The sequence below is a fragment of the Eurypyga helias genome, unplaced genomic scaffold, assembly GCF_000690775.1.
Source record: "Eurypyga helias isolate BGI_N326 unplaced genomic scaffold, ASM69077v1 scaffold4371, whole genome shotgun sequence".
NCBI classification, from domain to species: domain Eukaryota; kingdom Metazoa; phylum Chordata; class Aves; order Eurypygiformes; family Eurypygidae; genus Eurypyga; species Eurypyga helias.
In genome coordinates this window covers 1528-26761 of record NW_010232577.1, presented here as the reverse complement: position 1 = coordinate 26761, position 25234 = coordinate 1528, and the positions used below count along the sequence as shown (strand labels likewise).

The 25234-nt window shown below is 42.7% G+C and overlaps 1 protein-coding gene across 1 annotated transcript in view; it reads right to left on the bottom strand.

The window, feature by feature from the left end:
* The window catches only part of DCBLD1 (discoidin, CUB and LCCL domain containing 1), a gene marked incomplete at its 5' end in the record, with an annotated part of 30054 nt that extends 5137 nt beyond the window's left edge, over positions 1–24917 (bottom strand). The window contains 11 exons of the mRNA XM_010161421.1: positions 682–772; positions 2268–2384; positions 2474–2621; positions 4498–4628; positions 5332–5547; positions 6809–6849; positions 11590–11723; positions 13477–13549; positions 14286–14337; positions 14906–15043; positions 24705–24917. Coding sequence (XP_010159723.1) covers positions 682–772; positions 2268–2384; positions 2474–2621; positions 4498–4628; positions 5332–5547; positions 6809–6849; positions 11590–11723; positions 13477–13549; positions 14286–14337; positions 14906–15043; positions 24705–24917 — 1354 coding nt within the window. The remainder of the gene's footprint in view (positions 1–681; positions 773–2267; positions 2385–2473; positions 2622–4497; positions 4629–5331; positions 5548–6808; positions 6850–11589; positions 11724–13476; positions 13550–14285; positions 14338–14905; positions 15044–24704) is intronic.
* Positions 24918–25234: the final 317 nt, after the last annotated feature.

Below are 25234 nucleotides of genomic sequence, written 5' to 3'. Positions count from 1 at the left end.
TGGGTCTGCGCTTCCGAATTTTTTGGATAGTGTAGATATCTACTGGAAATCTGAGGCAGAGCTGGGTACTACTAGGGATGAAGCAACATCACCAGAGCGTTGTTTGTACTTCCAAATCCCCATCTGCTGTCAGAAGCATTTCCCCGCTCTGCGTGCAAGTGCAGGTTCATAGGAATGGACGTCTGGCAGGAACCACGGATCGCAGTGCTTCTTCCAGCCCCCTGACTGATGAAACATGGTGGCTTATCAGTGTGTGTGTACAGCTCCTTACAGCTGGGCTCTGCTTTCAGCCCGCGAGGTTAAGTGCTCTAACTTAAGGGACCGGGAAGCAGAAACCTAACAGGAGGGAAAGGAAAGGAAGCGATCCAGACAGATAGCTCAAATCCTCCCTTCACTGAATTTTTATTTGGCTTTGTTGTGGAAACTATTCCACCTGCGATTGCTTTACACCTTAGTACTTGTGGGTATATGCAGGCTGAAGAGACCAGCCAGTGACACTGCTCTGTAAACTGGGGCGTGTCGTTCTGCTCTGCTTTTTTGTCCAGCTAGGGGAGACGTAGGGTAAGAAAAGGAAGACTGCTCAACAGGACCAATTTCCAGTTCCCTGGTAAAGAGGGTACATAGTTGGATGTGCTGCCTAGGTAGTCACAAATGCCTCGATGCCAAAAGCCAGTATCTTACTTGCGTAGGGCTGCACAGATACAGATTCCAGAGAACAGGAAGAGACACAGCACGATGAGGATGGGCACAATTATAGCTGTAAGCTTTAAACCTGCGTGAGAGGAAAAAAAAAAAAGATGAAAGTTTCCTTTTAAACTTTTATTCAAGTTACTCTGAAGCTGGTGATTTTTACTACGGAGAATACAGCAAAAGGCAGGTAATGTTGTGGAAATGATTCTCGCCAGAGAGCACAAACGTGAAATTATGAAACTGTAAGACCGCTCCTCAGCTGTACTTGGTCGCCGCATTCCCGTGTGGAACAGCATTGGGACAAGAGACTTAAATGCACTCGCTCAAGGCTGATACTTGGCTCAACATCTATACGCACCCTTACAAAGAGCAGTTTTTTCTTATCACACTCTAGGTAACTTTTTAAAAGAAGCCGCTTGCACACGCTCCATTTTCAGTTGCTATAAACTGCCAAACGAGGCTGCAGTTTTCCATGCCGAGAGTCTGGCTCACGCTGAACTGCTTGAAACATCTCAGTCAAAATAGTTCAAAGATTTCCGGGAGCAGAGCTGGGGAGAAACCTGTTTAGTCCCTATAAAGTTCTAACACAATATGGTTTAGAGCGGGGATTTGGAAATCAGTGGCGGGATAGCTCTTGTGGCAGGAGCGCGCCATTCGCTATTCCTACAGACGCTTGCCAGGCTGTGAGAATCCGGTAGAGCACGTGTCCACAGGGTATTTACAATTTAACGGGTGAAATCTCAGTAGATCCCGTTTTCAGTGAACATGGATACAATTTACCCATACTGCCGCCCAGATGAACCGAGCTCTCGGCAAGAGCAAGGCAGTTTCAGGAGAGCTTTTTACAGTGATTGCTTCTTACAGCCGTTTTTTTTGCAGAGACTTTCCTACAACCTTCAGATACCTGATGGGTAGCAGTGTTTGGTGTAGTGGGTCTGGTAATTCCTGCCTGGCTGTGGGCCCACCAAACAGTCAGAATAAGCAACAAATATTGTTTGTTTTGCTTTTTAAGATCTAAGAACTGAGCTCCACAACATGAAAGGATGAAGACTGCGAATTCAGGGAGACGTATGTGAAGGTCGTCTGAGGCCCCATAAACACAGGCATTATGGAAAAGTGTTTAATTATGCAACTGTGCACTACTGTAGCTGCTTAAAGCTGGGGACCTGCTCTGGGTTGACTCATGGTTGCCTGGAGAGACGGTAACATTTTTGTGAGACCACGTATTACAAAGATTATAAAATAAGGGAAGAGGATGAGGAATTGCTTCTCCAAAAAATGCTGAGGAGTGCTCAGTATAGTCCCTTGAGCCTCCTACCAAGCATGGCAAATAAACCAATAGGACAGGGAAACCAAAGCCTGATGTTTCACGCATCAAGGCAAATCAAGGCTTTCAATCTCTTTCTGTGCCTTAAGACAGAAAGAACTTATGCTCCTCCCTCTTCTCTCTGTTGTTAACCTTTAATAAAGTCTGAAGGAAAACCAGAAGTTTTGCTTTGTGGGAAAGTTTAAAGTTCTTCGGGCTGGGCCGAAGACGTGGTGCATCCTAGAGAAAACCCAGCACTAGGTAGTGTTACCCAAGTTAGTTTCTTCTGATGGGATGGGTTCCGTAACAGTCCTGTCTTCTTTTCCAAGGGAGGTTTCCGTGCTCTGACTTGGTTTCTGCCACATTGAATGCGTAAATGAACTATTGGCTGCAAAAGAGAGGAGGGCATCAGTGGCAGTGCGGGCTGGGGGGGTGCTTTGGAGGCACCATGCCTGGGGAGTGCCGCTTACCCCATACCTTGCATTATTCGACAACCCATCAGCTCGAGCTTCACTGCTATTCTTTGGTTCCACGTCTGGGGGATAATTCGCACGTAACGGGCCACTATGGGCGGGATGAAGTTATTGCGTACTACGTCACCAGAGTTGGAGTTGCCTTGGAATACCTGCAACGAAACGTAAGCATGTTGTTTGCTCTGTTTGAAAAGGTTCTTTCTTTAAAGCGCTCCTGACATCCAACTTCAAACACCTTCGTTATCCGAAAACTGAAAGATACCGATAACCTGGGATGCAGCCACAAGATCTGTGGAATTGAGACCTCTGGAAAGAAACAATCTTTAGTTCTGAGAGATGATCACATTTTGCTGTGATCTCAGAGAATAAAGATTATCACTCTGTTTCAATTCTCTCTAATTTCTAGTTAATATATGCTGGTATAATGCTATAATTTTTTATTTAATAGCACTGCAGCACCCTTACTTGGGCAACAAGGGGATAAAAATGTAAAAAGAAAAAACTGAAGTGAAGTATTTCTGGACATTTTAGTAAAATAGTCATTTTCCTGTATCAAGCTTGAAGACTGACTGTTAACTACATGACTGTGTCTCCTTTTCCTTGCATTTACACAGTGTTTCCCAGAATCAGTTGAGCCCACATGCAGAACAGTAGTCCTTGCAAAATTGGTTCTGGGACATGCTTCACAATCTAGAACTTAAAAGCCTGATGAGATAGGGAAGAGAGCTCAGCATATCTGAGATAAGATGTATGGCCATGTGGGGTTCTGATGGGACAGGTTTTGTCATCCACCTTAGCTGAAACTAAGATCATATATAATACTTCCATAAGATTATTTGTAAATAACAAGTTATTGTGAAAAACTACAAACGAGCAGATTTTAAATAGCTGCCCTTCACAGTTCAGCCACTACTAGGTAGATTTTTCACTTTTTGGGCCAAGATCTCTTAAGTTTAACATTTAAAAAAACTTAAACCGGTTAATGTTGCACAGTGAAATTCTTTTCCACACAACCTAAGAAAATCAGAGCTAGTATGAAAGGTCTCTACAGCTCTACCAAGTTTTCATAAACTGCTGTCAAGATGGAGGACCAGGGAGAGCCTTCACAGAATCATAGAATTATTTGGATTGGAAGGGACCTTAAAGATCATCTAGTTCCAACCCCCCTGCCATGGGCAGCTCCCTCAGAAACGACAAGTGAAGGTCTGACATTGAATGTTGCAGGAGCAGGGAGGGGGGCTTTTTTGTTTGTTTGAAAGGAAACATGAGGTTTTCAGTGGAAAATGTTATCAGACAAACCTGTGCAGCCCATCCTTTGTCTGCGGGAACCAGTTGCATTGCTTTTATCTGTTCGTTGTTAAAGTCACCCAGAGTCTGTGATAGCTGTTGTGTGGACAGGTATTTTGCTGTAAGAGCATTTATTTCACGTTCGGTTACCAACTCCTGACAGATGTGGGCCACAGCCACTGGTGTCAGAGGAGTCCCAGCAGCGAGGTGTGGGAGCAGTCCCGTCCCTGGTGACCATAACACAGCCGAGCAGGAGCTCGGTCCGCAGGCACAGCTTCACCGCTGTGCCCTTACCTGGGTGTTTTGCTGAGGTTTTACCAGGGTTGTTTCACTGGGGGTGGGTGGGTTGACCACCCCAGTGCATCTGAAGCTGAATCTCAGCTTTGCTGGTGCTGTACCAGCCAACACTTTCGCACTGGTACAGCGTTCCTAGCGTGGGCAAGACTTGCCCAAACAGCCTGTTATACAGCTTTAATTACACCATGTTTTCTTTTTAAAAGGACACACACATACACATGCCTCCCTGCGTGTCTCACAGCTCCAGCAAGCCCTGGATAACTTCCTTGTTTCGACAAGCTTGCTATCTACTCCACGGCCGTAAATTACACCGGTGAAGCCAACCCAAGTCTAGACAAGCCTGAAACTCCTAATCTTCCTTGACAGTGAAAGCCTGCCCTTCAGTGTCAAGGCAGCATACACATTATTGCTCTGCGTTCTCCTACCCCTCCTGCTTTCCCTTACCTTTTCCTCATTGCTCAGAATCCCCTTGTAAGTTCTCCATTTCGAGTTGCTGTTTTTGTAGTTCATTGTAAATGTCTTTACGTAAAAGTTGAAATTCAGCGTAGTGGATCCAGAACCAGCAGTCTTAATCCCTTATAACAAAATTCAAAATACATTTTGTTAGGTGCCTGCTTGAAGGGGTTATTTTCAAATGCAAACACGGAAGCCAAAACAATTTGGAGAACTTTGCCTTCAAAGTCTTAACTTACTTTTCAAACTATGTTGGAATTGAGTTTAAAAGTTGGGTGAAGAATGGAAATCAGTTTTGATTTGTGAGTTTAGAGCAATAGAATTTTTAACAGAGCCCACATTAATGACTCAAAAAGTGGTAATTGCTTTTTGATTTTATGGCCCATATCAGCAGTCTTTACACCTTTAGCAGCAACTGTAATTTACATTTTTACAGATGAAACAGGAGTTTCTTTCAACTGGGCCATTATTTCAAAGGCTACAACTTTATGTTTCTTACTGGTTCCAGAACTGCATCATTAATAGATCCTAAACAATCCTTTATCATCCATCCAGACTTCACAGGTCCCCGTGTAAATATTTTGTTTTCAGCCTCCAGCATTTTTACAGATCAGGCATGCATGACAGTTGAGTCCAATCCTATATCCCTATAGGAAGACTAATCTTATAAATAACCATGATTTCTTAAATATAACAACAGTAATTCTCAATGCAGAACATTCTGCTACATTTAATGAAAGAAACGTGCATTTTTTAGCTTTCCAACAACACCTAGTTTTTTCTCCAGCTCAAAGCCCAGCTTCTAATAACCAGATGGTGCCATACCTGTTATTCTCTTCTTCTCTCCCAAGTCTATCTCCAGCCATTCGCGATTGCTGCTGTGGTTAGAGGCCCAAGCCAATCCCGGAACTTGAAGCCAGGCCTTGTCGGGAGACCACTGGAACAGTTGCCCAAATTCGTTGGTCTCCTCCCAGTGGGAAGATGCAGTAACCTGGCTCCTGGAGAGGAATCCCTCTTCCAGACTGAGAGATTTATTGCAGCCTAGGAGTCCCCACACAGACAGGCAGAAGGAGTTATTTTGCGTTTTCACAGCATATATTTATATTAGGCTAGCAACATATGAAGACCACCCACAACAGCGAAGTCAGACACTGCTTAATCTAGTGCTAGCCTGTTGCTATCCATTAGCTGTGGTGTTTGCCAGTCAGTTTGTCGTGGATGATCCAGTACCCTCCTTTACCAGTTTAGCTCCTACGTGCGTGACACCTGCTGACTACAGCTGCTATTTTTTCCTTGCCATTTTGTTCATTAACCTCTGCAGTTCAGTCTCATTCATGTGAAGACTTCTTATATTTTTAAATTTTCCTTCTGAAACATAATATTTATGTTTCGAGATTGGCATTAGCTAATCTTGCTGTACAAAACATTTCTCAGATGAAAGCACTGAGCTGAAAGGAAGGCTTTACTGTAAATATTTCATGATTCTCACCTGCAATTAGGGCTAGGAAAGTTACTCATTAGAGAAGCTCCTTGATACTGTTGCCAAGAGGTGATATCACGAAGATAATAGCTGCAGGTAAGTATTACAAACTCCACCAAAGAACCCGCAAAATTTCTGCACATCAAGGTTCTTCAGAGAAAAAAAGGCCTGTTTCAGTGAAGTTAAAAATAATTCCCTGGCAGTTTCAAAGGCCAATACAAGCTCTATAGTTTTCTATGGAACAGTAGATGATTTTATCTCAGATGACTGAAATCTAATTCAAATGAACGAGCGCGAACTTTTCCCCCTCTTTGCTATGTATTATGCAAATGAACAGCTTGACAGATTAAAGACGCTTTTGCATCTTGGGAAGTCATAAACAAAAACTCGTTCTCTATCAGCACAATGTAAATATATTTTCATTCCTCTCTGTTTTCTTTCTCTTCTTGTGTAACGAAGATGGAATTTATAAATGTCTGAAGAAAAACTGCTTTCATTTTCTGCCGCCTAAAGTACATAAAAATGGGATTATCTGATTGCCATTTTTCATATGCTGGCACCAGAAGTGTAACACCACAGTAGTGTTTCTGTTTCCTGTCCATGTGCATATGACCTATTCCTATTCTGTGGGGTTTTTTCTAGCTCACTTCACATCCCTTCTATTTTTTTATTCAACTTGCCAATTTTTAAAAATTGCTGTTCTAAAATATCTTTCCTAGACACAGCCTGACATTCTCCCGATTACTTTTCAAAACTTTAACAGAAAATACTTAAATAAAAAGGTAAAATTTGAATAGCTAAAAATAAAGCCATTACTCTTACCATTTGAAATAAATATAAACCGCTTATCTGACAGAGAACCCCTGTAAGAAAAGAAAAAGGTAATTCAGTCTTTCAGAAGCCAGTCACAGGAACGACGAGGTACAGTTTCAGAATCAGTGTTTATCTAGTGGAGTATCTCTAGCCAGAGAGCCGCTTGCTTTGCTGGCTGGGTACTGACCCCAGCAACAGCACTCTCAGGCATCTCTCACCATGACTAAATTCAGACCCGTTTTTTACTGGGTTTGTGCATTTGTTATGCTTTAAAGTGACTCCCCATCCCATCAGCCTGTTACTCTTGCGGCACGCTTCTGCTTTTCTCCTCTGCGCAGGCCCTGTACCGCTGTGGGAAAGCTTTCCACTCCTCAGACCAGCAACGAGCATTCCAAAGAGCCAGGAACTAGAAAGCTAACAGGGCCTGGAGCTCCCAGCAGTGCACTTCTCCAGCACCTGCAGTACCTTAAATTAGAGCAACTTCACCGAAATCAGTGACTTTCTACTAGACTAGGTCCACATCTAATTTGAAGAAAATCCAGTCTTAAGCACCGTGAAACAGCTATGCTTAATGGTGACTAAACCACATCAGCTCTGACCATTCCTACTTTGGCTGCAGGTGTATCACAGCCAGACTGAATGAAAACTACTCCTTATTTTCATCTGGGTGGGAACTAGTTCTGCTATAACCATGACCAACAGCTCCCATCAGGAACGGGTTTTTTTGCTCCCTTAACAGGACCTCTATGGCTCCCCTTTTTTTCCTCCTTTTGACATGGACTACTTTGCTTCAGGAGAAAAGCCATTTCTTGGGCTGCTCCATACAACCCTGCACAATGCAGGACAAGATAAAATTACCACTGTAAGGGAGAGCTGAGCTTCCCTTGGCCTCCCGTGGAGCCACTTTCTGGTTCCCAATGAGATGCCCCTGAGGTGTCATTCCAGAAGGGATGACTCCGGCTGCCTAATAAAAATAAAAGCCCAGGTTTTAACGTGAAATTAGTTTGGATTTCTTGGAAATCCAACCCCTTCAACGTCGCTGCGATTATCTGCATGCATCACTTCCCCCTTTTGAAAAGCCTTGGCCAGCATGACTGAGCAGTAAAACAACTTCTGCACTTAAGCATCAAGACAGCTCCCTTTCAGGCTGCCCTTTGTTGCTGGCTGTGAGAATTTCCCTGTGGGCTAACAGCGGTGGGCACGGCTGTGTGTTTTGAGCGCGCTGCAAACGGGGAATAGGAAAGTGGTCCCATGTCAAGGTCAATAAAAACGCTGCTTCTTTTTGTCACTGAGGGAAAACTAAATGACTCCAGGCAAACGAAGCCCTTCAGAGATGACGGAGAGCACTGTGAGGGAGCTGATTTATTTGGGCGTGTAGGCGGTAGAGTAGCTGGAAGGAAAAAGCCAAGCTCTCCCTCTCACATCTTTTCCCCCCGCCGGAGGCTATCCTCAGGGGCAATCAGATGTGCTCTGCTTGCTGCAAACCAGTTTGACATTAAAGCCAAAACAATTTTGGCTTTCTTAGTGAATACAAAGCAATCCATTTCAAGAGGAAAGAAGAAAATAAAACCCCGTGATGATCAGTAAAACCTACCCAAAACAGAAATCGCAGCGCTCCTCCAATACTTACTTATGAGATAACGCTTTGTAATAAAAAAAGTCACCGAGATCCCTTTCAAGCAGAGGTCTGCAATTTTAGCAAAGAAAGGGAGGAGGTTAGCATTTCTAAGCTCTATAAAGCTATGAAATCAAGCTGAAATATTCCTGCTATAATTCTGCAAGGCACTGAAGAGGACAAACTAATTCAGTAAGTGGTAATTCATCAGTTTCCTAATGTGACAGGTGGCATTTATCACACACATTTCGCTTCGTCCTTTAAGGGATGGTATCACCCCGTGCTCCTCATTTTCCTGACAACCTTCAGCATCCTGCCTAGCCGATGGCACTGGTGGCAGGACTGCATGGGAGACCTGTGCTGGTAGCGCCGCAGGAAAACGGGTGCTGTTTCCCATAATAAATTTCTGTTAGCATCAAATCCTCTTTTTTTTTTTTTTTCAGTCGGTCTCAAGCAAGCTTTATATAAGCAGTGCAGGTTAACCCCAAATCTCATCTTTCACCATTCTCTTTTATTTACAAAGACAAATGATTTCACGTGCACCCACGTACAATCACAGACCAGGCCACGTTGCCAAGTTAAACCCCCATATACTATTACTAGGGTATCGGGACTGCGCACTAAATCCAGCCACTTAATCTTCATTGTACCATTTGCAGGTGCAGGTCCACACATGGTGCCTGAAAACCAAAAAACCTCATGGATGCTGGAGCATAACAAGCACGCTGAGAAATGGGGTCAGGGAGGCCAAGGTCAGCTCTTGCGGGGTGGTGAGTGAGTGAGCTCTAACTCCCCCGACACGTTACAGCGCAGGTATTTAGCAGCTCGATGCACTCCAGCAGCAGCATTTGATGAGGTGAGTTTCTGCCCAAGTCACTAAATAATTTACATCTTTAATACTGAAACCCACTATAAATGATGAGATGTTAAAAACTTGAGTAAGCTTTTGTTTAAGGGAGTCTAAAAAGCTCTTAAAACTGTGCTAAGCACTGGTTTTTTCCTGCCAGCACTGACTGCTCCGCAGGGATTTCTTGCAGCGTGTAGGTATCCTGAGGACAGGGACATCATACAGCTTTGGAAATACCTCTTACAAAAGCCTTGTTAAAGCATGATATGGATTGGTTCATTTTCTTAGTAAATACTGCTTCTAGGAACACTTTTTCGTGTTTTCAAATAAAATTATTTCCCTGCACCCTCCGGTTTCCCTCTCCCAGGATAACAGGTTCACACCAGCCGTTCATCTGCTCCCGGGATTGTCCCAGCTGCCAGAAGCAGCAGAAGCATCCTGGGAAGCACTGTGCTCACACTCTCATATTTCTCAAAACCTGTGCCATCTGGTTTGTGGGCATCTGATACAGTATGAGCCCATTTACCTATGGCTCCCTGTATAGCCTGTAGAAAGTGACTGTCATGTCCTTGTCCCTTTAAGGTGAGCAAGGAATGTTCAAGGAATGCCTCTGTCTGCCCAGGTATGCAGGAGAGCTAAGGGGGCTGCACTCCTCGTTAGGGTGCTCTCTCAGGGCACTCACATCAAATGGGCTAAATCCGAGCCCCAGAGGCTGGCTTCAGCCTGGAAGCACACATTTCTGCTCTTCAAGTAAAGGAGAGTTTTCCCACCTGATAGAGACATGTTTTCATCTCTGTGGGTACTTCTGTTACTGACATAAAATGTATAGGACAGTTTGTGAACAGCAACATTAAAAGGATGCCTGGCAGTTAAGGTGATGGGTTAATTTTGCACACAGTGTTTTCCCCCGGCACGTGTACATCTGCTGTCTTCTACGCTTCATTCCTTGCCCACTAGCTCTTGTATTGTGAAAAAAACCACAAATGGGAATCCCAGCTGCCTTTCATTATAACATTTTATGCGCTACTGAGTTACTCCTGGGATTCCCAAGGATCACAAACATACCAATGTATGTAAACGGTTCTGTAACATCTTTAGTTAAGGCACAAAATATTTAATTTAAGATTTCACTAAGCTGGTGGGTCTGATGGAAAGAATTTGTTTTTTTTATGGAAGGGCTTGGTGCCTGATCTGAGCTCTCAGTCGTGCTTTGCTGGAGACAAGTTTATGCTCATTTTCTTAGGCAATTAACTTTCAAGCAGCATGTGTAAGAAAAATAGAAAACATTTAGGCTTTACAAACCTTCCACTAGTGGTCTACATGCTACCCAGCTTTTTATACTCCAGTGCCATTATACAGAAAGCATTTCAATCTGTGCTGAAGTTTAAGCACAGCAACAGAGCAAATGAATGCCTTTTTTTCATGAATGAAACCATGACTAAAATTGTCAGAATTATTGCAGAAATCACGGAGAAAACAGAAAAAAAGTATAAAAAAGACATAGAAAGTGTAAAAAAAGATCCCTTAGCTCTCATAGGCTATGGGACTGAGGAGATTTCCTTTCCTACAATAAAAAATGCCTCATGTGGAATCCAGATAATATTTGAAAATTAAGAATTATAAACCACCAGGAATGACAGAGGCAGTTGCTGGAAGGGCTTACTGTGCTGGATAGAGATTAGAGGATTTATTTCTACTCCAACAACAGTACAATTAAAAGTCAGAACATAAGTGGTAAATATAACACCCTTGCTATAAATATTACAGAAGAGAAAAACTCTGAACATGTCAAAAGCACAATGTTTAAGAAGTTATTCATTAAATCCCCTATGGCTCAACAGCATTCTTAATTTATTCATTCTTCCTAGCTTTTTTTAAACTTTAACATGAATTTATCATGATTTATTAGCACATCGATTAAAGGTGTTTGTTGCAGAACATCGTACTTCCATGTATCTGCTAACGACACAATTTGCAAGTATGTTTTGGAAGAAAAAGAGGAAGAAAATACCGCCCTACATGGTATAGAGCCACTAAAAACTTGGAAAATTTTCCTAAATCTGATGCCAACACCATTTTAATAAAGCCACAGAAATAAAGACCCAAAATCCCTGGACCCACAACTAACATCTTTTTCCCCCAGAAGAGCATTTCCACCTGCTTCTGCAGATCTGGCCAGTGCAGTGCCCGGGGGTTGCTCCTGGAGCCAGCCCCCACCTCCGGCCACCGATACGTACTCACACCAGCGGTACTCACTCGTGCGAGTGAGTACTCACCCATGCCAGCAGTATGTGCGGGTGTGTTCTCCCTCATGCCAGCGGTACTCACTCGTGTGAAGAGACGCCGTTGGCGACGACACCTTCGTAGCGGCTGATGCCCTTCTGCTGGGTGACGCTGATCTGACCGCCCAGCTCGTCCGTGATAACGCCTGCATGTATCGCCGACTTGCACAGCAGCGAGGTCTGAAAGGCAGAACCCGTCAGAAGCCAGAGCTCAGAGGATCAGTCTGACAAACTGCTAAGGGTTTCACCTCCAAGCCACTATTATACAGGTGTTACAGCTCATCAAATCCCGCACAGGCTCAAGTGGAGCAAAGGCTCAAGTGGAATAAGGCGCAGGGAGGGGGGCAGAAAGAACGGTCATCTGGAAAAAATACATCTGTTTCCAAAAGTCACTTTTTTTTTTTTAAATAAAACAGCAAATAATCTGCTTCTGAGAAGGTGCTTGTAAGGTTTTAACCTAGTAAGTGTGTCACCGCTCAGGAATGCAAAGTCAAAGGCAAGGCAAAGCTTCTTTGCAAAGAGAAGACAATAATTAGTTGTTGGACTTGCCTGAAGGCAGACCTCTCTACTACTTAGGATTTGAGCCATGGCATACATTGGGAAATTTGGCTATTTGACTGGCTGCCACTGGGCTTTAAGTGTCTCAGGTATGATAATCCGCATAAAGCAAGAATACAGGCAGGACGACTCGTGTGCCAGCTGTAACGTGCTGATGTGCTGGGACAGAGCACAAAAAGGCCAGTGGAAAGATGCAAAGGAAACATTCCCGGCGGAAAAGTGCAAAGGAGACATTTCCTGGCGGCGATGGATGGCTCTCGTTCACATGGGGCCAGCTTGGGCTATGCTACAGGACAAGCTGGGGTGCCGGGCTGTCCCCTCGAGGGAGGGCTGGGGACACAAAGGCAGCAGCTCTTCAGGAGAGCCCAGAAGGTCATTCACATCAAAAGATTAATCCCCCTTAACGGTGGAAGGAAAATTTCTTTCAAAAATTCCTCAGGGGTGATAAGATCTGCATGAGGTCATGCCATGTGCTGCTTTTCTTTCCTAATCACCCAAAGGAAGGTCGGGAATAACTCCAGGTAATGAGAATGTGAAGTGGCATTTCTTTGTTTTTTCAGCACTGCCACTTTCCAGGCTGGAGCCCGAATAACTGGATGGACAGGTTAAACATGAACACTGACTTTTTGGAAACTCGGCAACTGCTGCATTTGCGTTGGGTGGGATTTTACTTCAGTGGTATGATGAAGCTTCCTCCACTGTGAGAGACGTAAAGGTTTCACAGGCAGATGGGAGGGTAGTCCAGGGTGAGGGGCACAGAGAGGGCAGAGCGCTGTGGGGTATGAATTGTGGATAAATGCAACCACGCGGGCAACATCTTCGCTTTAAAGAGCGAGCAGTTAAAACAACCCCAGAGGTTGGTAGTTATCAGTGGGTTGTGATTAGGCATCATATAATATTTATTTCATATCAGAGCAGATAGCTGGGATACAGCAGGCATAATCTTAAAGAAAACCTGCACGTTACTGAGGTGCATTTTTTTTCCTACAAGAGATAACTTTAGAAAAGAAATGCACATGGGCTCCAAACAAGTAAAAGCTGAAGTGGTAGGAATGTTTAGAACACAGATGAGTACTGCCCCAACAGGGACAAACCCTTTGCAGGGTTTTTCCAGAAAGCCAGAAACCACAGGTCAGTAGGTGTATTTGACAAACAGTGGACTTTGTTCTCACACAATTGATTGGTCTGTTTGAAAAGTGTGTCCATGTGCTTATATACTGATAGCACATTCGCATACTGATAATAACAGGAATATCTAAACACAGCTGGGAAGAACTACTGACAAAAGTCAAGCAGCAAAAGCTGAAACCAAGTTGTGCTACGCTTTTCTCTCTTCTGTCTTTATAAATCTCCCCCCATTATCCTGTGGACTTACATCTCTGTATCCTTCTCCGATATTCCCAGAAATGTCACCTGCTATGTCTCTGCAGCCAGCAGGACAGTATCTGCTGTAGTGAGAGAGGAGAGGCGTGTTTACAACACCAGCTGTAGCTATGATACACAGAAACAAGCTCGTACAAAACAAATGCTCTCAAACCAACAAGTATTTTAGCATACAGTTCTGTCTGATGGTCTGCTAGTGAGCCTAGGAGGTAAATCAATGACTTCAAGGGTGGACTGCACACAGCAGCACACAGAGAACCAGAAAAGCCATTTTGCAAGGGCATTTCTGTTTAATTCTCTTGTTCCAGAAATGCTACCACGCAGGTTTTCAGCTCAGCCCAGATAAGAAGTCTACATGCACATCCAGACAGCAGCCACAAGAGCACAATTTATCACCATTTCAAATCCTGTCACAAGGTTCAAGGAACCAAGAAATCATAGCTTTCCCTCAGATAATCTTGTATCAGCTAGGTGTGACCTGCTTCAGGAGAAGCACTGGAATTTGAGGCTACTTTGAATTTCAAAGTGGAAACTCGTTTTTACATATATCATGTATAGGTAAGCCCAAATGAGACTTGCTCTGTAACTATTCCCTCATTCTTCTGGGCTGCAGACTTCCATTCTGCATTTCTGCTTCTCACAACCAGGCCTTGGAGTATTACAGCATCACAGCTCAAAAAACCCCACTTCTCCAGAAAACTGAAGATGTGCTCGCCTTCTGTGACTTTTTCTAAGAATCAGGCCAGGTGACAGCTACAGCAAGGCAAGCCACCAGCACAGAGAGCTGCAAATCTGCTTTACCTGTACTCAGCCTTTGCGTAGTGGTTCGCTCGTTCCAAACACGTGATTAGATCTGTGAAAAGTTTACAAATGTCAATCCCCGTTTGCAGGATGTAGAAATACACACAAATATTTGGCTACACATGAAATTACATTTCAAGATCTCTCTGTATAATACTTAAACAACATTATTAGATAGAAAGCAACAGCTATGGTTTTCCCTCATTATCTTCATCTCCCTCTTCTACTCTTCTTACATTTTACACCTTCAACAAAGTTGCACAGATGCCCAGAATGTTAAATGTAGGAATCAAATATTAATCTATCCTATCCCTTCATCCTATCACTGTGTGGTAGATGCTGGAGCCCAGAACACAGTGAAGCTTCAAGGAGGAGGTACTCATATTCTCTTTCACTGGGCCTGTATTGTAAATTGTTCAGTTAAGACTTCAGCAGCTATTATATTTGGCTAATATTACTACAGCTTCTACCACACAAGCTATTAAAAAATATCACGGTTCATGCTAATCTGGAAATATTTAGGGCCAAACATTTGCGCTAAGTATATGTGTGTAGAGAAGATAGTGAAATAGAGGGGGCCTGTGCCACTAATCCTTTAGTACTTTCAGATTTCACTTTACCTGGATGATCACTACTGGCATAGGACAACAGAAAACCTCGTCCTGACACGTGGGATCCACTCTCAAAGTGAATAGTCGCTTCATTGCTATCCAGAATGATTTCTTTGGGGACGGGCATCACATTACCACAGTAAGGCCCTACGGACAGAACAAAGAAGATTTCAAAAGTTTAGATGAATTAATTAGGCTGGAATATTCTCATGATTAGCAAACAGTTTCATAGCACACTCATTCTCCTTCAATACCAATCCAAATGTTGACAAAAGGCTTTTGGCTTCAGTCCTTTATGGGTATGAGCTCCAAAGTTATCCTGACAAGGAGTGGCCGGGATCCAATTGTCTTTCCGTGGTAGCAATTCCAGCATCCACGTCTCTCATCACATAAGCCCTAAGAGAATGATTAATGCCCTTCAGCCTTTGAAGTACAGCCTGCTTACAACCAGCAGTAACTCATTAGAGAACAGAACATTCAAAGGCAATCCAAGAGACCTGCACAGGGTCCCCTAGATAAACTCTCCAGACTCAGGCAGCTCATGCTGCTGCAGCACAGCAGCCGTTCAGGAAAGATTAAGATGGCAAACAGGGCACCTGGTTTTCAAGGACATGTGTGCCACAAGCCAAACCGTACCGCAAGGCAGTGCCACTTCAGTCTGAAAACGTCTTGATTTATTTTCCTTTTAAAAACATCATCAAACCACTGAAGTATCCAGTTCAAGTCTCTAGAGTTTTAAACAAAAAAGAGAGGGAGAGAAAGGGGAAGATGAAGGGAATGGGACAGGGAGACAAGAACCTTGCACTTACATTGGATTAGGTAAAGGTTTTATAGCTACCAGCAGCAGTATCTTGGAACAGTCTTTGGGACATTGCTTTCTTGTGACAGCAGGGGTGCCAGGGACTCTTAATAATACTGTTTGCTTCCTCAGAAGTCCGTTCCCAAGGGGAATTTTCTTTTGGGATTGCCATAGTCTTGGCTCTTGCCTTCTGTCACCACACCTGGGCGCGAACACTGGTCCCTGGCTGCTCTCAGGCACAGATGACACAGAAAATCTAAAGCTGTTTGGGTACACTTTCTTGAATTTATGAGACTGCTTACAACACAAATTGCTAAGAAGGGGTTTTTGTAAAACGACAGGTTTGGGTTTTTTTTCCCCAAGAGAACAAACAAACAAAACCCTTTACAAGCCCTCAGCTCATCTGTTCTGGTGAATGACAAGCTTTTGGATCCTAAAGCGAGTCCTTGGGAGGATAAGGGATGACTGAGTTTTCCTAGACAACCTCATTTTATTGGTGGTGGCTAATTTAGGGCAACTTGGAACTGACTTCTGAGATACAAGAAATTACAGTAACAGCACAAATTTGATGAGTGGTACCCTTCCTAACAGGCTCCTAAGAACCTGTTCGTTTTGCTTGATACTCCTGGGGGTGGGAGGGAGGGGTGTCTTTCCCCACTTTGCCAGCCTTATACCAACTATAAGGTCAGCCTGTAGAGCAGCCCAGTTGGAGCCAATGACAGCCAGTTGTCAGCAGGACAAACCAAAGGACAAACTCTGTCCTTTGGCTTATAAAAATCATACGGCACAGCCAGGCAGGCGGAGAAACGAGCGAGGAGTGTGACATTTCCCTGGAGTACTCAAGTGTTGAAAATGACTCACGACTTAGTCAGAGAAAACAATGTCTATAAAAAGGGTTAAACAAATTGCTTAGGAAATGAACTTATCAAAAAGACAGCATCTGACACCGTGTCATACCAGACAACTGCACGAGTGATTTATTTGAGAAGGTCTTTTGTGTCAGATTGCAGTGGGAGAAGTAAAGTGCTAACTTAGATTTTTTTTTCTATTTTGTTTCCAAGAGAGAGAAAGGGGAAGACGACAGGCAGGAATTGCATTTCACCAAAATAAAACACCTTGAGTCTTGAGTCAAAAAAAAAGCTTGAGTCCTTTTCTTCTCTCAGGGACTGTCTCTACATATTTTCTCACAAGTGCTGTTTGGCTTTCTCCCTCGCAGCGATTGGCAGTGACCTACCTACTCTGCAGGTATAATTTAGGTGGCTGATTCACTCAACCACACGCCGGCTGGATCAGGGCTATGTGTCTCCTCCAGCAGCAAGTCTACATATGTTCCAGGGAATTACACAGACAAATCACACATGTCGTGAGAAATGGGGACTCTCACAGGAGTCCCCAAAACTAAGGGGGCCTAAGACTAGTTTCTTAAAGGATACAGAAGCAAGAAACAGTATCCACTGGAAGAATGAATGTTTTCCGACAGTTTATCAGTTTTCTGGATAGATTTAGGAAAAAAAATACTTCTTTTGTTGCAAACCGAGGAAGCCTTGCAAAAATATTTCAACATTTTCAGTCTTCTCAATAATTCAGGTAATATCACATCAGCCCTACACTGCCAGGTCTTCAGACTTGCCTGAGATCTAGCAGAATTTATTTCCATGCTATCAAATACAGAAATGAGCTGGGAGAGGTAGGTTTTAGAAGACAGTATAAGCCTTATCTCACCCCTCTATTGCTGGTCTTACACAAACCTATCAGATACTGTTTTGGCTTAGAGGTTCTTTACTCCCTGAAACAAGCAGAGACACATGCAGTCTGTTCTCAGGAAGAGGGGTTATTCCACTCTCTTCACTGCTTATTGTCTTTAAAATGACCAGTATAAGCACCTTTCTGATTTGTTTTACCCAATAATATTCTATTATGTTTAGCAGCATCTCTCTTTGTTTTGCCAAGTTTTTTTGCAGAGTGGCCTTTTTAACCTCAGATTCTCATTTTCCCCAAAATCAATTTATTTTACACTGATGGTCTTCCAAGAAATTCCCCAGGGGGACAACAGGTAATACTTAGAAAATAAAACTGATTCAGGGTCAAGACACTTCATTGGGTTCTAGTTTTGACTGATGAAAGAATTTTATGCTTTCATCTGTTTTCTAATTTTCTTTAGAAAAATAATGTATTTGTTTTTAACCACATGTACTCTTTCCTGTACATTTCCATACGACAGGCCTCTATTCACCTTAATGTTGTAAAGTCAGAAGCGAAAGGAGAGTCTCCCAGGGTCCCTGCCTTCCAGCTTGTGGTATACCTGAATTAGGTGCAATTTTATATACACAATAACACCCAGCAGACTTGCTCTCCACTGACTTATCTGTTACCTTGAACACATATATTGTGAGATTTTATAGCCATTAGAAGATTAAAACCAAGCAGCATCTATAGACATTAGACTCTGCCAGAAAACTATATTTACTAGTATTTTCCACTTGCAATTGAGGTGACAAAAATACTATATTATCCTCTACTTTTAAAACTCATACATGCTCCCTGTCTCCTCTGTCCATTCCACCTAGGGTTTATTGATTTCTCCAGGCCACCTATATGAATATTGTACAACCACAGTGGAGAGGAAGGATGATGGAGAAAGCCGTGGTTTGTGTCTGCTAAGAAAGGGAGAAACTTGTTTATAGGGCCCTGTTAACTTTTGCTGCAGTATTTGGACTTGACTCTGGATAAATAATTAATTCCTAAACCTGGGGCTAAGCCAAAAGTTTTTTAAGATCCCTTTTGAGAACTGCCAGATTACATTATCAGTTTTTCATCTTCTAATGTTAGTTGTGCGGTGGGTTGTTTTGCATATTCGGCTAGAGAAACGAGTCATGAATGCTGATCTCTCTCCCTGTTTCCTGTTAAAGTGACTGGGCTGGAGCTCTGCTAGGCAGGATTATTTGGTTTGTTTACTAAGAACAAAGGAAAGGGTTTGATTTAGTAAACAGATGTGTTACATTTCATGAAACTGAGTACGTGTTCTCCATATTTCACTATTACTACATCAAGATGCCAAGGCCTTTTCTTCTTTCCATGTCTCATTAACGAGCTGACCCAACTGTGGTTCTGTCTGTTCCCTCCAGATTTTTTTTTTTTAATATATATATATTTATGCATTTTAAATTCCACAGGACCACTATTCTGGGCATATTTGAATGTATCTAATTTAACATTCCTCTATAAGTGAACTAACATTTAATGCCTTTCATCCAGAACTCCTGCTCTGTTGGTATGGTTTAAGTGGCTTAAATGAAATACTTTCATTTTGGAATCACTGTCTCCAAGCAGTATTAACATCCTGCAAGATACATGGTAAATTGTCTCATGGATATCCTTTGGCTGGCTTGTCTGGAGACTGAAGAGATTATTTTACACGTTGTTTATTTTTTAAATGTTAGCAATAGTCTGCTGCTTTTGTCTTTTTCATAATAGTGTTGTTTTGCAAATCTGATGATCTTTACGACATTGTCAGGTTTTATAAAGTCTAGTTTACTTCTACTGTCAACCAGTCTCTGGCATATTTCCTGAAATTGCTTTGTTGAATTATGCTCCTGTATTTTTTCTCTTCCCCTAAGAAGCGCTGTGCCTAGAGGACTCTTTTCTGTACACCAGCTGGCAATGCCTACATGCTGCTTGGTTCTGTAGTTCTTAACACTTTCTTCCTCTTCTGTAAGACTTTTGCTTCCTTTTAAAAGCATTCCTGTCCTTCGTTAGCTATTGCATGTCCCGTTCATTCTACTTTCAAATTCCTCAACTTCATTTGAAATCTGGAGTTTGACATCTGCAGAGGTCTTAAAAGAAACGTGTTTTAGATACCAACTCATAACATCCCCTCTCCAACATGGAATCTTCTCCCTTTTCTTTAGCATTAGTCTTGCAGTCAGGCATGGCTGGTGAGCAACGTGTAGCAACGATCCCATGGATCTGCCTCTCCAGGATTATCATTTCCTAAGGAGTTTGTTTGGGGAAAACAATGTGATCGCAAAATTGTGATCCTTATATTCAGCAGCCTTTTCTCAAATAAAGCAATTTGGAAGTACCTCAGTAGCTGGGGAAGGACACAGGATATGATGAACATGGATTAGGCTTGTTTCACTTCAGCTAAAAACTCGGCTGGAGTGCAAGTCTTTCACAAACAGCTCACAAAACCAGCAAGGATCTGTTGTATGAAAACATCTGCATTCTTGACATTCATCTCCATCCCACGTTCACACAAATGCTTCACTCTCACAAGCAGTAACTCTTCCTCTCCCCCTACCAAGAAGGAGAGGAGAGGGGAGAAGCCTCTTCTTGGCTCCAACCCTGCCAAGAACACTCAGGGATAACCAACGTCACCCTGCAAGGATGTGCCAGGAGGAGACAAAAAGTGCTGCTCTATGCCCTTCTTTGCAGGAATGGAAGGTGGTGTTTAATACGCAGTAGATATGAGTTGACAGAGTAGTCACATTTGTTAGTAAGGATGAGACAGCCCAGTTGTTCAACATTTAACGCTGTGCAACAACAGTCTGACCTCAGACTGAGTGGTAAGCAATTCTTGTTTTAGGAAAAACAAGTAAAACTTTCAGTTAGCGTTTCCCAAGGGTTGCCAAAGACGCATAAAGGAAAGAAAAAGGCATCCAAGTAGAGTCAAGCTGCAGAAGTAATTACAGTTTAAAAGAGGTGGGTCTGGGCCACCTGCAGGTCTGCCTGCTTGACCTCAGGTGAGCTGCCCCACTTCTAACATGCCTGTGGTTTTAGCCAAACCCAAAGACAGAAGCACAGCAACAGTTAGGAATTGTTAGTAAAAAGCTGTAGCTGCCTAACAAAAAAACACAGAAAAATACACAATACACCTTATGCACCTAAGAGAGAAAAAAGGGTTCATTTGATAAAAGAAAAGCAGACATTCTTTGTTGCATAAATCTTTCCAAAGCTGAAACCTCAGGATACTGCAAGTCACTCAGGCGAAACCCAACTGTTAGAAGAGATCTGACTGTTAAGAAACTGCTCGACTTGATCTCCAGCGAGAACTTGTCTGGGCATTTCACTGGATTTCCTGAAATACCAGAAAAAATTACTGTAATAACAAGTTTCCTTTGAGAGGTGAACAAGAAACCTGGACACACCCTTTATTCAAGCAAGATATTTACTACAATACACAATAAGGGCAGACTGGTTTGATGAATCCCCTCAAGTCACAGTGACAGGTAGGAAACATCCGAAGGCGCTTGGCTCTCCTGCGCACACACACGTGTGTGTACACTCACTCTGAGCAGCCATCAGACACTTGCACAGCAGTAAACACTCAGTTTGCCCTTAGTGACTGGGTGCGGGGAGGAGAAAGCATTTTCAGTAATTTATCTATTTCATGCTAGTTACCAGCTGTAAATTATGCAAGAACAAGTTAACTGCACTAACTCTCCAAATTATTACTAGTCACTCAGCAGATCTGACATCCACCCCAGAGGAACACGTCAACCTCCTACTGACTCCAAGTGAATGGGGAAGTAAGTAGGCACTTATCTCTTCTTTAATCTATCTCTCCAGTTAAGATTGATGATCATCTCACAAAATTAAGGAGAAAATACTAAGCCATTAGTTAGGGAAAAAGCAAGAAAAAAGGGTGAAGAGATGTACAAGAATCTGATAAAGACATAAAAAGAAGCTGACTAAGAGCAGTTCCTATTGAACTTTTAAAACAATTTATGTTACACGTTCATAAGCAGTGCAAGTTGTGTTCTTGAGAACTACAGGGACCACATGGTTAATCTTGTTTTCACCTATCCCTTTAACTAATTAAAAAATCAGAAGCTCTTATTCAGAGCTCAGTATTTTTAATATGCTCAGATAATGCAATTAACTTGAGAACAAAAACATTTCAGTAAACCTTGCACCTTGTCTACACTGTGAGATCATGCTTCATATTAATTTTTATTCCAGATTCTTCTTGTGGGACAAAAAATGCTCATATTTTCATCCAGCGCAAAGCTATTCCTTTGACAGAGGACATTATCATCTATTTATTTCTTCTAGTGACAAGACATGCAAACCTGTGTTAGTATTTAAAGGTTTGTCAGACAGAGGTGACTCAGTTTCACCAAAACTGGTGTTAGACTACCTTTGCTGACTGATAACTAATATTTTCACATCTAAATCTGGATACCAAGTTTGAAAGAAAAGACTTGCTACAGCATCTTGCCTCCAATGAACAGGGTAACTATTCATTTGTATATATGTTCCATGCAGTAAAGGGAAGCTGTTAAATATCCAAACATGAATCGAGTTACTCTTGGCTGCATTGCATGAATCCCAGCAGAAGGTTATAACAATGAATGAATCACAGTTATATGTGAAGATAACATGTGGGACGAATCTGGAAGGAAAACAATACTTTGTCATCTGAAGAGCTGTTTACACTAATTTCATATTTACGTGCATAATATAGGTTTTGCCCCTGATAATTTTCACATACACTCCTCAACAGACGTTTGTTCGCACACTGACATTCACTCTCTTGTTTTCGGTGGAGTTGAAGAGATCAGCATGGTATTGAAAACATATTTTCCTTTGGACCTTATTGTCTTATAATTGCAAACCTCTTAAATAGAGAGCAAAGGCTGCTCAACTAATTCGAAACATGAATAATCCTCATACTGCCAGCTTTCATACTTAGATTTTTAGGTTTTCCTTTTAAACCCAAGTCAAAGACAGAAAACATGCAAAGATCAGTTTTTAATTGCTCAGGTGTTGTCAACACCTGCAAAATCTTTTCAACTCTCTATTATCCTGTGAAAGAATTTTGATGGCAAAGGTCAGTATCTTCTTGGCCAAAGGGAAGATATTGACCTGCCCGTAGATGTTCATAAAGAAGGGAGGGTTGTGAATAGGAGATCTGGGCTCACAATCAGCTGCTTAAAAGGACACAACAGACTGAATGGACTTAGCAGTGCTTTCTCACAGAGCTTCTTTTGCTTACATAAAGGTACATTAAAACCCAGAGCTATAGCCAACCTATTGAAACAAGTAACTTGGAGAAGCTATAATCTCATCTATGAATTCCCATGTCTTAAAACACAAGTGATAGCGTGAATTAATGCATACAGGATGATTTCCACACTGCTGTTCTACACAGACTTACCTGACTGTAGAGCACAGACTCAGTAGATATGCTACTGGGAAAGCCTACAGTGAGCTGCAGACCACAAAATCCATTACAGATGGCGTGTATGCCTAAGCTACAAAACTTGTTTAATCAGATATGAGCAAAATCTGCTAATTGTGCAGTTCGTTACTGAGAATGCAAATTATAGTCCACATGCATCAGACATTACCAATCAGGTCTGAAAATGGGCGTGGGAATACTTTAAAGAAATCCATTATATGCGTTTGGTTGCATAACATGTAGGTACTCTGCGTTTAAAGGCTGAATAGCTGCAGGACTGAACTGTGTGAAGATGTCTTGAGGCTAATGTGTAAGGAACCAGATTTCAATCAACATCCAAGCTTCATTTTTCACTTCAGAAAAGAAAATATTGATTTATCCTTGCTTCCTAGAAAAGCCTTTGATTAGAAACTTCAAGATAGCATCAATAAAACTTAGTCAAAGATATGATAATGCAATCCTAACCACCTATCTCTTACTGCCAAGCACAGACCGCTTCAGGTGAACACAACTCATTACTCACAGTTCTGAAATAAGGTAAACAACATAGAAAAATCTCAGCACACACGAACAGAAATATTCCTTAGGCCTCAAATCAAGCTCTGCGCAAAGCTTAGATACCGGCATGCCACTGCCCACTCTTGGAGAAGGCTGTTTCAAAATGTAATACCTCCCTCATGAGAGTAATACTACCTTTACCTTCGTTTGCAAGCAAGGCTTTAATACCTCCCATGATCTTATCTCACCAGATGAGTGATCGGCCTATCATGCTCATGAATGAAAGGCAATCATCCCTCCTTACTACAGATGTATCTTATGAGTCCCGAGCTTAGGAGAAGCACACGCTGAGCCAAGCGATGAGCTGGGTGACCTGGAAAACCTGCAGAGGCTCTCTGTGGCTCATCTCTTCAACGCCCTTTCCCACTGAATCTATTCCGTCTGCAAAATCCTGTGCAGCACATTCAGCCTCAGCTGACTGAAGGGCTACAGCCCACTCCCAGCGGGCAAAATTTTACGAACTGGCAATTCGGATGTTTATTTCTGCACTGTGGAACTCCTTGCAGCCCCGTGCCTCTGCCTGGATTTAAATCTGACTTCTGAAAAAGGGCTCACTGACTTGAAAATCAGGTTGATTCTTCTAGAAAGAGCAGATCAAAGTTTCATTAACAACAGGTTGGGAAAACAAATTTGTGGAAGGCCTCAGGTTCTCCCTAGGGAGGATCCTGTTGTCATTATGGTGTTTTAAGTGCGCAACTATAGTATATTTACTCACTTATCCTCCTGTGCAAATCTCTTGCAGGAGTGCAGACTGCACGCATTTAATATCTGCAAGTATTAAAGCCTGTACATTAGCAAAGTTTATCAGTGGCTAATAACTAGCAATAATAAAGGTTATCTCCTCTCCCAGGCCTGAACTGCCTAGGAAATACAGACATGCAGGACTGCTAATTCCAATTTCTCATTAGTGAGCTAGCTCTTCCCCTACCCGAGAAGGGTACAGGGCTGATACAGATGCGAGTACTCGCTGCACTAAAGCTGTGACAGCACAGCTCCTCAGGTCTGAGGGCAGAACCCTCGGGGTGGATGTGCCAGAGCCAGGCACAAGCCCCTGTGGCCCCTGCGCAATGCAGCATGACAACACCCCCGGCCTGGGCAGAACTACCCATGGCTTGTGCGGCAACGGCCTCCCACACTGAGAATGACACACTGGAATATGAAAAGGGGGAGGAGAGGATACAGTCTAATGGCTTTTTGCATTTTGCAGGGCTGGGTTTTAGTCACACTTTCACCAGACGGCCATTGCCGTTGCCTTATCTTTTACATACCGTGCACTGTTGAAGAGCTCTGGATGGTAAGGTAGCTGGACTCGCACTTCTGTGATTCGATATCCAGGTCCCCAATTTTTAAGATCAGGCGTTTTCCCAGAGGCACTTGGATTTTCTTTTCACAAAGGGTGTAATTTGGGTACGTCCCGGGATAGTTCTTGGATGCCAGGGTCCCGCTGTCTTGATACATCACTGTGTGCCCACATCCGTCCCCTGCAGTAGGAGAAGAAACAAGGAAGATAAACAAAACGTGTTCCTCAATAAAAAATTTGTAAGAAAACACGGGCCACATAATCATGTCTCACGTGCACTTCCAGCTTTTAAAAAAGTATTTTGTAATACTCCAGCTCAGCTATGCTGTGGTTGGAACATAGATAACTAAAATAAATACAGTCATATTTCTCTCATAAAACAGTACAAAGGAGGGTTGAACTAAACACACTCATGAACTAAGATGCGTTTGACAGTCCTGTACAGTCTCTCTGGCTTTCTGTTTTACAGACAAACCCTATGAAACCCTGAAGATCCAA